The sequence below is a fragment of the Centroberyx gerrardi genome, chromosome 17, assembly GCF_048128805.1.
Source record: "Centroberyx gerrardi isolate f3 chromosome 17, fCenGer3.hap1.cur.20231027, whole genome shotgun sequence".
In the NCBI taxonomy this organism is placed as follows: Eukaryota; Metazoa; Chordata; class Actinopteri; order Beryciformes; family Berycidae; genus Centroberyx; species Centroberyx gerrardi.
In genome coordinates, this window is record NC_136013.1 from 2305769 (window position 1) to 2318000 (window position 12232).

The 12232-nt window shown below is 42.8% G+C and overlaps 1 protein-coding gene across 1 annotated transcript in view; it reads left to right on the forward strand.

Moving 5' to 3' along the window:
- The window catches only part of sgpp1b (sphingosine-1-phosphate phosphatase 1b), a 33969-nt gene extending 23856 nt beyond the window's left edge, over nucleotides 1-10113 (forward strand). Inside the window, exon 3 of the mRNA XM_071921182.2 lies at nucleotides 9188-10113. Within this exon, the coding sequence (XP_071777283.2) occupies nucleotides 9188-9739 (552 nt within the window). The 3' untranslated portion in view covers nucleotides 9740-10113. The remainder of the gene's footprint in view (nucleotides 1-9187) is intronic.
- Nucleotides 10114-12232: the final 2119 nt, after the last annotated feature.

Sequence of the window (12232 nt, forward strand, 5' to 3'; positions counted from 1 at the left end):
GCTCCGCCTCACACTGCTGACAGCTCTAAAGTCCTCATAATCACATTAAAGAACATCCTTAAAGGGTATTATGACTTTTATACAACAGTTACAATGCATGTGTAGTGTCTGAAAAAGTTCTTCAAAGTAGTGTGCATACGTAAGAATTTAAAACTGGTGAAAAATAACGAATAAACCATGGATATCCGTTCTTTATAGGAACTAACAGCGCAGTTGGAGCCCATCTTTGAGTCCATACATATGCCTGGAAAATATTGTCAAGTCCCTACACACATATGACTGCTCATTTTGTGTAGTTGTGGACCCACTGTCATTTCATATATTGTGGTATGTTGTGATTAATACTCCTCAGTTATAAAGTAATAAGGCCTAGTTGACTGTTCTATTGCCAAGCCACTATCAGCATGTGTCAAACTGAACACCGGCCAACATCTTGAAATCCAGTCAAGAAATTAAGCTCTGGAAAAAAACGACCGAATTCTGAAATGGAAAGTGCGTAGGAATAATAAAGCGCCCGATAATTAATAGCCTAAGTACCCAAGTAAAACCTGTTTCAGGACTACAAAGCACACTGCCAAAACGGGGACTATTAACTGGGAGAAATGTGGAACCAAAATCAGATTTACCTCCCGCTGTAAAAAGATTAGTGGGGAAACGCTGGTTTGGAGGAGAGAAATTAGAAAATACAGTTGAGTGCTTTGTTTGTCTTTCCACTAACAGCAGGAACCATTTAGCCACTTCTTCCCCTCCCATCTTCTACTTTTCCTACTCTTCCACCCATTCCTGCTATGCTGCCTCTTTCTCCTTCTGATACTCCTCATCTGTTTCTCCTCCTCTTCCTCCCACTCAGCCCTTTCCTCTTCTTCCTCCTGCCCCTCAATGTTTAGAGCAAGGTCGCCAACACTGCCAGAGTTAGGGATTTGATTCCCATTAGTGCCACTCATCGCAGAAATGTATGCGCTTGTGGTATAGTAAGGCGCTTTGGCCACAGCATCCACCGGTTGGCTGGTCTTCCTCCTACTCCTCTTCCTAAGTCTCATGCCTAAACTACACAGCATGCGTAACGTTTGCATATCTGAACTTGTTGCGACCCAGTTGCAGCACTTCAGGCGTTTTAAGCTGCCGGTTGTATTGCGCCTATCTACATTTTACCTATGGATAAGTGAACGCAATTACCTAATTTTGCTCATTTTTAGCCCCGCAACAGCAGGGGCTCTATGGATGGTATTGTCGGTCGGTCGGTCGCTCTGTTCACCACTTCATGGGTCACGTGTCTCAAACTCAAGTTGTACCTTGAGCAACATTAATGTACCATGTAGGGTCCTTATGTCACTTTTTTTTTTTTTGAGGATGTAGGTGTACTGTAGCAAAACAGAAGCTTCTCAGTGGCTCCATAGATCTCCAACATTTGTTTTCAGTGACGCTGGTTCATGTGTCCTCTATTTTGTTTACAGGCATGGTGATAAATGACTATAATAAACAAAATCTTGGCCCAAATACTCAACAGAATGTGCCGTAGTCCGACAACAACAGTAGAAGCCATGCGTATCTCCAAAGTTGCGGCTCCGATCCGGCTCCGTTCCAGATCCGTTAGTGTGTTGCGTGCTGAAGATGCATTGAAGTAGCGGAGCCATCAGACTGACTGACACCCATTCACTTCCTATTGATCTGTGGGTTTACATGGCATACAGCTCATTTCCACCTGGTAGCACAGACTAATGGTTGTTGTTGGGGCCGAATGTTCCGTCATCTCACCATATGAGATTGTTTTGTTTCAGGGAGGTTGGGGCTGAACACACGGAGAGTCATCTGCGGCCGGGGCTGCCAGGCCTGCCGGGCACATAATGTGTTCTGGAAATCATCACGCCCAATGAAACTACTTCCTCCTCCTTTGTTGTTGTACAGGAAGAGCTTGGAGACATAAAGCTGTTCTGGTATAGACGATGTCGTGGGCATCTGAGAACGTTTTATCCAGACTGCTGGGCGCTTTCACTCAGTTTTGGTGTTTTTCTTCTTTTTTTTGCTTGATTTGAAGGTTTGCGTCGTCCTTTATAGGTTTAATTACATAAGTCTAAATAAGAGGTATATTTTAACCCTTATTTATCCAGCGATAGCACCACACTGCTGGAGAAGTTTACTTACTTGAATTCAGCAGCCTTCCAGTCACACATCTGCTTCTCAAACCTTTAAGGTGCGATCACACTTAGAGTTCATTTTGTTTGGTTTGAACCATAGTAGAAAAATTTTACTTTGTTGCATTTTTGGGTTTGTTTAGTTTCACACTGCCCAATTATAAGCGAACGGTTTGGAGCATTTTCTTATGCTGTCAGATGTCAACATCCATCTCCTTATACCCATAAAACCTTGCACTTTGGGGTTGTTTCATGCAGTTGGTTCAGTTGTTCTCACTTCTAACAACCCACACCACAGTTTGCTTGGAAGAGGACTGTGACCTGCATTTTCAGGTGTCTTGGGAGTTCAGATAAAGCACTACAAAACATGCCTGGTGTGAACGTGCCCTTAGACTACCGTCACCCCCATTTAAATCTGCATTGACTTCCTCAGTATTCAAAGTCCTGATTTGGCTGGATGTTGTCCACCTGATCACGTCCCAGTATGTCGACCTTGTTTTCTGCTGCTGTTGGCTGAACTGCTTGGCCCCGTGTGTGTCTCATTAAGTCAAAGATCTGCAATCATCTTATCTAACGAGTCCTGATAGCTGATCCTATTAAGTCATTAAGGATTCCAGATGTACAACAAGCTCTGGGGTTGCGGGGGTCAGAGCTGGTTAGACCTTCTATACAGGAGTCAAGCCTTCGATGGATGGAGCAAGGCACTAACACTGACAGGGTTAGGGGTTCGATTCCCACTCAGGCCACCCATGCTGAAAATGTACAAACCCATGGTACTGTAAGGTGCTTTGGATAAAAGTGTCCACCACATCGCACTGTGGCACATGCTTGTCCTCTTTCTAGACATTTGTCTTTTGGCATTTTTGCCTTTTATTAGATCGATTTTAAAGTAGAGAGAGACAGGAAAGACTGGGAGAGAGAGGGGGGATAAGACGCAACAAAGGTCCCAGGACGTCTCATTTACATGGTACGCGCCTTAGACCACTGAGCCACCAGGACACCCCATTTCTAGAAAAAATCACAGAGAGCTGAACGCTTTGACTCACCACATGTATGTCATTAAGAGAAGGGTGATAAAACTTTGCAGAGGCAGCAGTAAGGTGATAAATTGCAAGGTTTCCTGTTGTTTATCTTGTAGTTGAGTCAGGTGTAAACCTTTGACCGAGAGGAGCCGGATGCTGAGACACAGGCCTCCCAGAGTGAAGGATGCTGGGTAATTCCAGGGAGAGCCCAGTGCCAAGTGGAGGACATCGTGATTTGTTGTTTGGTGGTGATTAACTGTCAGCGTCTTATGTCATTTTTTGGCACCGTGATGGAAAACTCATTGATAACGGGGTTCATACTGTCATGGAAAAACCTGGATAGGTCATGGAATTTGAACTTTGGGTTTTTCCGGACAGGGCAGGAAACTTGAACTCTTCACATTCACTCATTATTAAATTTCAAAGCGAAAATACAATATATGACATGAATCAAAAATGAAGTGCAGAATGCATGTCAATGGAAGTTACAATCGACTTTGAACAGATATTAAACATGGCCCCAAACGGAAAGGACAAACACGGACAATTACAACAACAGAAAGAAAACAAGAAAGAAAATAAGCTTATTAGATTTTTTAAATAAGACCTGGGGCGTTCAATTCATTAAAAAAACAGCAACATATGACCGTAGACACTCAAATATCAAATATTGGATATAGAAAACGTGGTGTGTGTCATGGAAGTCTTTGAAAATATGTTGAAACCCTTTAATAATAAAGTAGAGTTTAATCCTTATTCATATAATTTCATATGGAAAATTGTAGTATTTTTATCAAACATTTGCCATAACTTTTTGGATGTTTGAGAGAAAAGCGAGAGAGAGCATTAGCACATGCATGCTGTTTTACCATTGATGGATTATTTTTCAGATAACTAGTGTATTTCCCCACTGTGTCTACCACTGACCTGGCATTTGGACTCTTAGATCAAAGCCGTGCACATATTTTTCTCTTATGGTGTTCCTGCTTTATTAGAGAGTAGGCGAGAGCAGCAAGAAATATGAAGGGAGAAAGAGCAGTGTTTCCCACACATAGACTTTACTTGGGCGGGCCGCCCAGGTATATTAACGGCCGCCAAAGTATATTTGGCGACCCATTTTAGCATTTTTTATTTTTATTTTTTTATCCGTCCGAGGCTGTAATGTAATGATGTAAAGATACAGGAGAGACTGACAGCGCAGAGAGATGCAGCAGGGCAGAGGGGCAGAAAAGCAGATTTCTCTGTAAATTTTTAAGCTATGTTATCTTTGACACTAAGTACTTTAGATATATACAGGTTAGTTATTTGTTTGACAAATGGAACTATTTAAAATGGAGTACATTAGGTTCGAATTCTGTGGGAAACACTGAAGAGGGAATGACACGTAACAAAGGCAGTGAGCTGGATTTGAACCTGTGGCGTTGCGAGCACATGGAATAAACTTCAGCCCACGGAGGCTCCAGAGACATATTCTTCATCTGCTGACACTGTATTTGAGCTCCTGCACACGTATCTGAGTGATGAATTCAAACCTGAGATCCCATTTCCTTATGACGGTGCCATTATATTAAATTATACAACCGGTCGTTTCAGCCAAGCAGCCTTCCAACCAAAGGATGTACTTTATTGGCTTTTATTGCAACTACTGTTATTGTAACCTGGGAGTGAGTTCACTTTCTTTATTGTTGTTTATTCTTATTATCTCTTTGTACGCATGCATTGATTACCATTGTATAAAAACCATAATATCCTTGAGAATGTGCTTTGCTGTGATTTTAGGGGCTTTAAAGCGGCTGCCCCTTGTACTTATTGGATCACCGTTGTACTTAAAATCACAGAAGAGAATTCCCTCATGGGCGTTATTGCTGTACTAGAAAAGTAAGGGCTGCATTCAGACACGTTGGTGAATAAACGACTGGGGGGAGCATCGAGTTCAAGTTTTATTTGTTATATGTACAGGTAAAAAAACACAAGTGCAATGAAATTCTTACTTGCTGTGCTCCAGCTCAATGTCTTAAGTAAACTCCAGGATGCAGGGGTGTTTTTTCTATTTTCATTGTCTCACCTTTTGTATCTGGCACCTGTCCAGGCTTCTGGGTGTGCCCACACTACATGTGCCTCCTCGCTGCAGTGCTGTTACATCACTGATAAAGCCTCTGTACACAGTAAAATAGGTTAGGGTTAGAGGTAGATACATGTATCTACCTCTGGCCTTTTGGACTGTGCTGCTACTGGGTCTTTAACCACTTAAATTCTGATTAATTCCTCCTTAGTGGGTGAGGAAAAGAAGTTGTTTTCCTAGTTGCAACTAGATTCTCCTTAGTTTGTGGCTTCAGTGGTAAGGAAAACAACTTTTATGAAGGAGGAAGAGCCTGCACACTAAACTGCAGTTTTCACGTGATCTGAAAATAAATCGATTTATTTTCCGATCACATGACTTCTGTTCTATTGATATATATACGTAAGAGGAAGTGTTTATTCTGAAATTACCTGATGAAGATCTGACTGATCGAAACGTTGTCTATTAACTATTAAAAGTTGTAAAACGCAGTTTAGTATGTGGGGCTCTTCCTTCTTTCTAAGTGTTTGACTCTTGGCCCGGCACCTACTTAACCTGGCTGTCACACTCCTCTCCAAGGAAAACAACTTTACCTGTACTCTTCTTCAGTACCATGCACATATTCTTTATGTGCTAATTTTAACCATATTTTCTATATTTTCTATTTTCTATTTTCATTTTTCTACTGTAAAAGCCCCTGCGCCAAGTAACCAGCTGGATCATTTGGACGCTCTTCTCTATTCTAAACGCTGGGAAACGGTGAAAGCGGCTGCTGAGTTTTGCATTTCTGGTGGATGAAAAAGTTACTTTAAGCGCCCTTATTCTGCCGCTGCATTTGTGCTATAGCATTTTTTGACTGATGTAGTCAAACTTGGGGCACTCATTCCTTCATGGCAGTGGTGCTGAGAGTCTGCAGGTTTTTCTTCCAGCCAAAGACCACCAGCTGATTCCACCTTCAAGCAGATAAGGAGCAGCTAATTTGTGATTTGTGAATCTGTAATTTGTGTAGTGTTGGGTTGGAAGGAAAGCCTGCAGACTTTCAGCCCTCCGCGGCACATGACTGGACACCGCTGCTTTATGGCGTTGTCATTACCTCACCGTCAGATCCTCAGACAGTAAAACGTGGCCCTGCAGTGGAACATGTGCTGTCAGCTGGCCCGCAGCGGTCGGGACACGAGTTCCCCCCCGAGCAGAGAGCCAACGTGTCGCTGCCGTACGGCCGCCGCGGCACATGTAGGCCAGCGTGGGTTAACGACCGACCGGCCGGCCGCTGCCAGGAAGGTGAGATCAGGCCTGATACAACTCCTGGAAAGTGTTAAGTCACAACTGTAACCGGGGCTGGTGGCCAACTTTTTTGGTCCTCTGGCCACATCCCAGAATTCACCTGCCACTTCCTCTATTTCAACAGTCAAAATAGATTTTTAAACTAGATAGGAACTTCAAGGTAGCGCCTAGTTGGTTAGCTGCCAGACTAACCTGCCAGCCACAGACCAGAATTCACAGCTGGAACCATAACATTTATAAATGACTTGTCCAGGGAAACTACAGAATGATTACAGACGTGCTATATGTATGTGTGTATATATATATATATATATATATATATATATATATATATATATATGTGTATCTGTAATCATTCATATATATATATATAATTTTTTTTTTTTTCTTGACATCCTACAACTTTGAATTTGATTAAGAATTAATGTATCCTCAAAATCAAATTTGAATATCATCAAATACCTGAAACCAAATGGTCTGTCTGTGTTATTTTACTTGAATTGGCCTTTTTTAAAATATATTTTTTGAACAAGGTTTCAAGATTTTGAGTCATTGCCTCATGCCAAATGAATTGGTTATTGCTTATTATGTGTAGGCTATGTACTTGTTCAGTTGTTTCATCAAAATCAAATATATTGTAAACAGCAAAAGATACAAAAAGTGCAGTAAAATAATTTAGTTCCTCAAATTATTGAGGCTAATAATGATGATCGTAATGCCTGGCAAAATATTCAGGATCATCATCTTTTATCGTTTTAGAAATAATAGTGCAGCCCTAGTTCTCGGTCAACCTGGCTGGTTAAATCAGGGATAAAGTTGAGAAGTTAAATACACAGACAGATGCACACACACACACATCTTGTCTGCACAGTGTATGTGAGCATGTGTCAGTTTGCTGCACGGGTCGGTAAATAAACGTCTCTGATGAGCATTATGCTGACGCTGCTCTTGGTCCAGAGTTCACTGCCATGTTGGACTCGCTGCCTTCCTGTTTCCCCCCGCTGCCGTTCAGCTTCCTTTTTTCATCACTGGGAAATAAATAACCAACAAAAACCCTCATCTGACAGATAGTGTTGTCATTTAAAGGAAGTTTTTACTGTATCTGAATCAAAGATGATGATATTTTTGAGTTTAGATGTAGTTATTTGTATGTAGTCTTATTTTATCTTGATTGAATGACATTAAAGTTTAAAATCAGTTGGTACAGTTGCACCTCACCCCAATGGTTGTCATTTATTGAGTGTCACATGTCTCAGGCACCCTAGATTTATATAAATTTTGTCTTGTTTTCTGCATTAGTGTATCAGTAGACCGCTGTTTATAGTAAATTTGTTTATATTTAGAAACAAATGTCATTATTTTTGAAAGCATCTATGCTTTATGGAATATTTTTTACATGTGCCTAAGACTTTCGTACAGTACTGTATATAAACCTCTCTCTGTGATTTAAGGGGTGATGCAGTGTATTAAATCCGTCCCTTTTGTTAACGATAGATTTTAGGTAATATGTGACAAAGTCGTAGTCCACCTCTGAATTTCTGTTAAACGTGTTTAACATCCTTTTTTTTTACAATAGTAATTCTAATATGTTCTCCAATCCAACCCTTCCTCAATTAAATTTTTTCTTCCATCAGATCATCATGACAGATGAAGACTATATAGTCATAAGGAAGGCTTGTATCTATTAGAGCTGAAAGATATTGACAAAAAATCAAATTGCGATTATTTGACAGAATATCGCAATTGCGATTTCAACTGCGAACAAGTTTTTCGTGTCATACATTTTTTAGAGCTTTAAAATTGTTTAAAGAAAAGTGATTTTGTTAAATAAAATGTAGTATGTATGATGAAAGGTTTTGATTCATGGACCAAAGATTACCAGCAGCTCTAAAACTCCTTGTTCACAAATCCATTTTGGACGCTCCTCTCTTTTAAAGGTCCCACATGGTGTAGAACAGGTTGGATGGTCTATCTAAACATGGTGAAAGCATCAAAACTAAATCCACACAATCCATATTAGAAAAGCGAGCCTCTAAACGAGCCGTTTGGACTTCCGTAACTTTGTGGCGTCACAAAGGTTCGCTCATTATCATTTCTGTAAGAAATAATAGACTAACAAAGTGTTTTTTTCAAAGCGGTCGAGCGGTCGTCATCGTTTATTACCGGAGAGTTTTCCCTACCTGTAGCCGCCGGGCCGCGGCGTCTCACGTTTCGCTCTCGAAACGGTTAGCCGATCGGAACGGAGGGGTCGTGAATATTAATGAGCCTTAAAGACACGGCGACAGAAACGGCCTGTTCTTGGTAAGGCTCAGAGAGATGCTGGAAAATGAACGTGGAGAAATGGATTGAGAGTGTTTTTGGTTCATGACACCACACACACAGCTTTGAATGGACAGAAAGACACAAAATAAAACTCTGGACAGTGGAGAATATGGGACCTTTAAGTTCATATTTCAATTTCGATTTTTTTTTTTTTTTGATTAATTGTTCAGCTGTAGTATCTGTGTGTATGAGGATATGACTGTTTGGGTTCATGTGTTTTCATATTGTGCACAGGAAGCCAGCTGTCCTGTCCCAAAGCCACAGGATCAATTGGTGAATCCTCCAACAGCCGTGTGTCGATCTGGATAACGGTGTTGATCTGGATGCTGTATGTGACCCTCTGTCTTTTCTGTTTGTGTTTCCTGCAGGATGTCATGGTCGGCTTCCTGTACAGCGTCCTGATCCTGCTGTTCTTCCTGCCGGCCTTGGACCTGATCGACAACTTCAACCTGACCTGCCGCTACGCGCCGCTCATCATCATCTCCCTCCACCTGGCGCTGGGCCTGTTCTCCTTCACGCTGGACACCTGGAGCACCTCGCGGGGCGACACCGCTCAGATCCTGGGCACGGGCGCCGGCGTGGCCCTGGCCTCCCACGTCAACCGCCTCCTGGGCCTGATGCCCGACCCGCCGCCGGACCTGCTGCCCTTCTCCCTGCCGCCGCTCAGCGCCGGCCTGGTGGGCCTGGCCGTGCTGAGGCTCTTCCTGGGCGTGCTGGTGCTGGTGGCCACGCGGGCGCTGATGAAGGCCGTCACCATCCCCCTGGTGTGCCGGGTGTTCGGCGTTCCCAGCGGCGACGTGCGGAAGGCCCGGCAGCACATGGAGGTGGAGCTGCCCTACCGCTACATCGTCTACGGGACGGTGGGCTTCAACGTGCTCTTCCTGGTTCCCCTGCTCTTCAGCCACATGCAGCTCTCCTGATCGGGACGGCCGGTTCACCTCCTGGTCGGTCGCTGGAGGAAGTGACCCCCTGAACACTACCCAGAATGCTGTTCTCAGATCAGTTTTGCTATTTCTCCCATCCAGAGCCCCTTTCCTACCAGAGGCAGGCGGGCTACGACTGGACTGAGGTGAATTTACCGCCTCAACGCTGATCTGGATGCTGACATGCCATCAGTTTTGCAGTTTCTCCCACTTTTGGCTCAGGATAGGATCGAGGGAGGCTGAACCTGATGTCCCAGCATTCAAAGGGGCAGCTGCACCCCAGACTGTCCTGGCCAAACCTCGCCTCGCCTCACTCCTTGCTCTTTGAGTGCGGCCTAGCGGCAGGGTGTGGAACCTGCTCAAAACCATCACCAGGGAAAGGCTGGTAAATTTGGCCTCGACTGGTATCTTCTATCTACTGTGGCAAGTCGTATCTATCTATTCTATTCTCTAAATTATTTAAAAGTAAAATAAAATCAAAATGGCTCTGCCAGTTCGCCCTGATCCCAGGAGGCTTTGCAACGGCTCGGCAATTTTCTAGCCGAACGTCGGCCTCATTCATATTAACAGCAGAAACCTTTTAGCAGCGGCCTGTAAAAGACTGTTGGACTGAAGCCACTGATAGCTGCAGGCCCGACCTGTGTCTTAGTATTTTCATTATTATTATTATTATTACTGTTAATGCTGTTATTTGAAGAGTTCAGGCAAAGAACCATACAAGCACACACTAAGTTTTTGGAAGTTTTCAAGCATCACTGTCTTGAGACTGCATGTCAGTGTATTGTGCGTTCAAAGGGAAAGAAAGTGGAAGTTGTTCGTTCTCTACGTCTTTATGGAGCGACTGTAGAACCGCCAGTTTTTTCGCGAGGGCAGGAAAAGTTGTAGCAGCTGATGCAAAACACCAGCCGAAGAGTTAGTAACTCCTTTAAAAACAACAACCAGAATTTATGGTTGGCTAACGTTGGCTGTCCAAAACCTTTCAAAGTTTGCATGGTTCTTTGTCAGAAAATCTTCATAATATTGATATTTGATCTTCCTCTCCTCTGTCTCACCTCTCAATGCAATAAGACCCTTATGATTTTATATTGCCCTTCCCTGTATTGGTGAAATTTGACCTTTGACCTCTCGTCGCCCCTGTGGAGTGGACAGTCTTGTGTTAAACCTCACTGAATATTTTGTTACCTGTCTAACTGAAGTCGAGAGTTTTGTCAGAAATCAGAGTCTGATCTTTTTTCGAGGTGTTTGATCGCACATGTACAGTATTTTTCTAAAGGGCTCCTCCTGTCCCGCGTCTGCTCTGTTGACTTGTTCTGTCTTTATTTAGACAATAGCCTGTCGTCTGCTCTGAGATTGATTGCTTTCCCTGCGACGTGATGGGAGAAAAGCAATGACTGGGCACATAATATGATCCGAAAGGAAGGAAGGAAGCGCCACTTTGTTTGGTTTCACAGCGGGAAATGTACAGCGATGGTTTTTAATCGTTTTTATTTTTTTCTATAAGGTTGTCAGGGTGATGGGAAGCGGTCTGTGTGTGAGTTTAACACTGCGGGACCGACTTCCTGTTTGATAACGCGGGGACGCCGTCGACGCCCACGCATCCACCTCCCGTGTAAGGGAGCGTGACGTCTCCCGCTGTCAGGAGGGAGGAAACGGCGCTCTCCAGAGGAACACCACGTGGGTCGCTGGGGAGAGAGAGAGAGAGAGAGAGGGGAGAGGGAATATAGTTTTGTAAGTCTCTCTCTCTCTCACAGGAATTAAACAGAGGGAACACGGACGTTGGGGTAGGAGTCAGCAGAGTCTTTGGGAAGCAACTCAAATTGCATATAAATAATGCAAAACAAGAGTCAAATACTGCAGTTCACCAGCTCACACTAATGATCCAAAACACTAACTCACTCAGTGGAATCAACAGTCCCAGTACAAGTGTTGTCATGATAACCGAAATTTCAATACTACTTCAATAAAACTTCAACACTACTTGCAAAAGATTAATTTCATTATAATACGGCTGCAACTAACTGTTACTTTCATTGTTGATTATTTTTTCGATTAATCAATTCATCATTTAGTCTATAAAAGGTCAAAAATATTGACAAATGCCCATCACAAGTCACCAAAGCCCAAAGTGATTCTTCAAATGTCTTACTTGGACTAACCAGAAGCTGAAAAACCCCAAAGTATTCATTTTATAATAAGATGAAACAGAGAAAAGCAGTAAAGTAAAGTAGTAAATCTTAGCATTTGTGAAGCTGCAACCAGAAAATGTTTGGTGTTTTCACTTCATAAATGACTAAAACGGTAAAGGTTTCTGTTGATCGACAAATTGATTAATCGTCTAATCGTTTCAGCACTACATTAAAAACATTATAAAGGAACTGGATCCCGGTCCACTTTAACCGGTCCCAAAACTGGTACCAGGAGCCAAATATGGAACTGTTGCTTAAAGAGCCGATAAATATAGACACCAGACCAACATCAAAACCCCTGTGG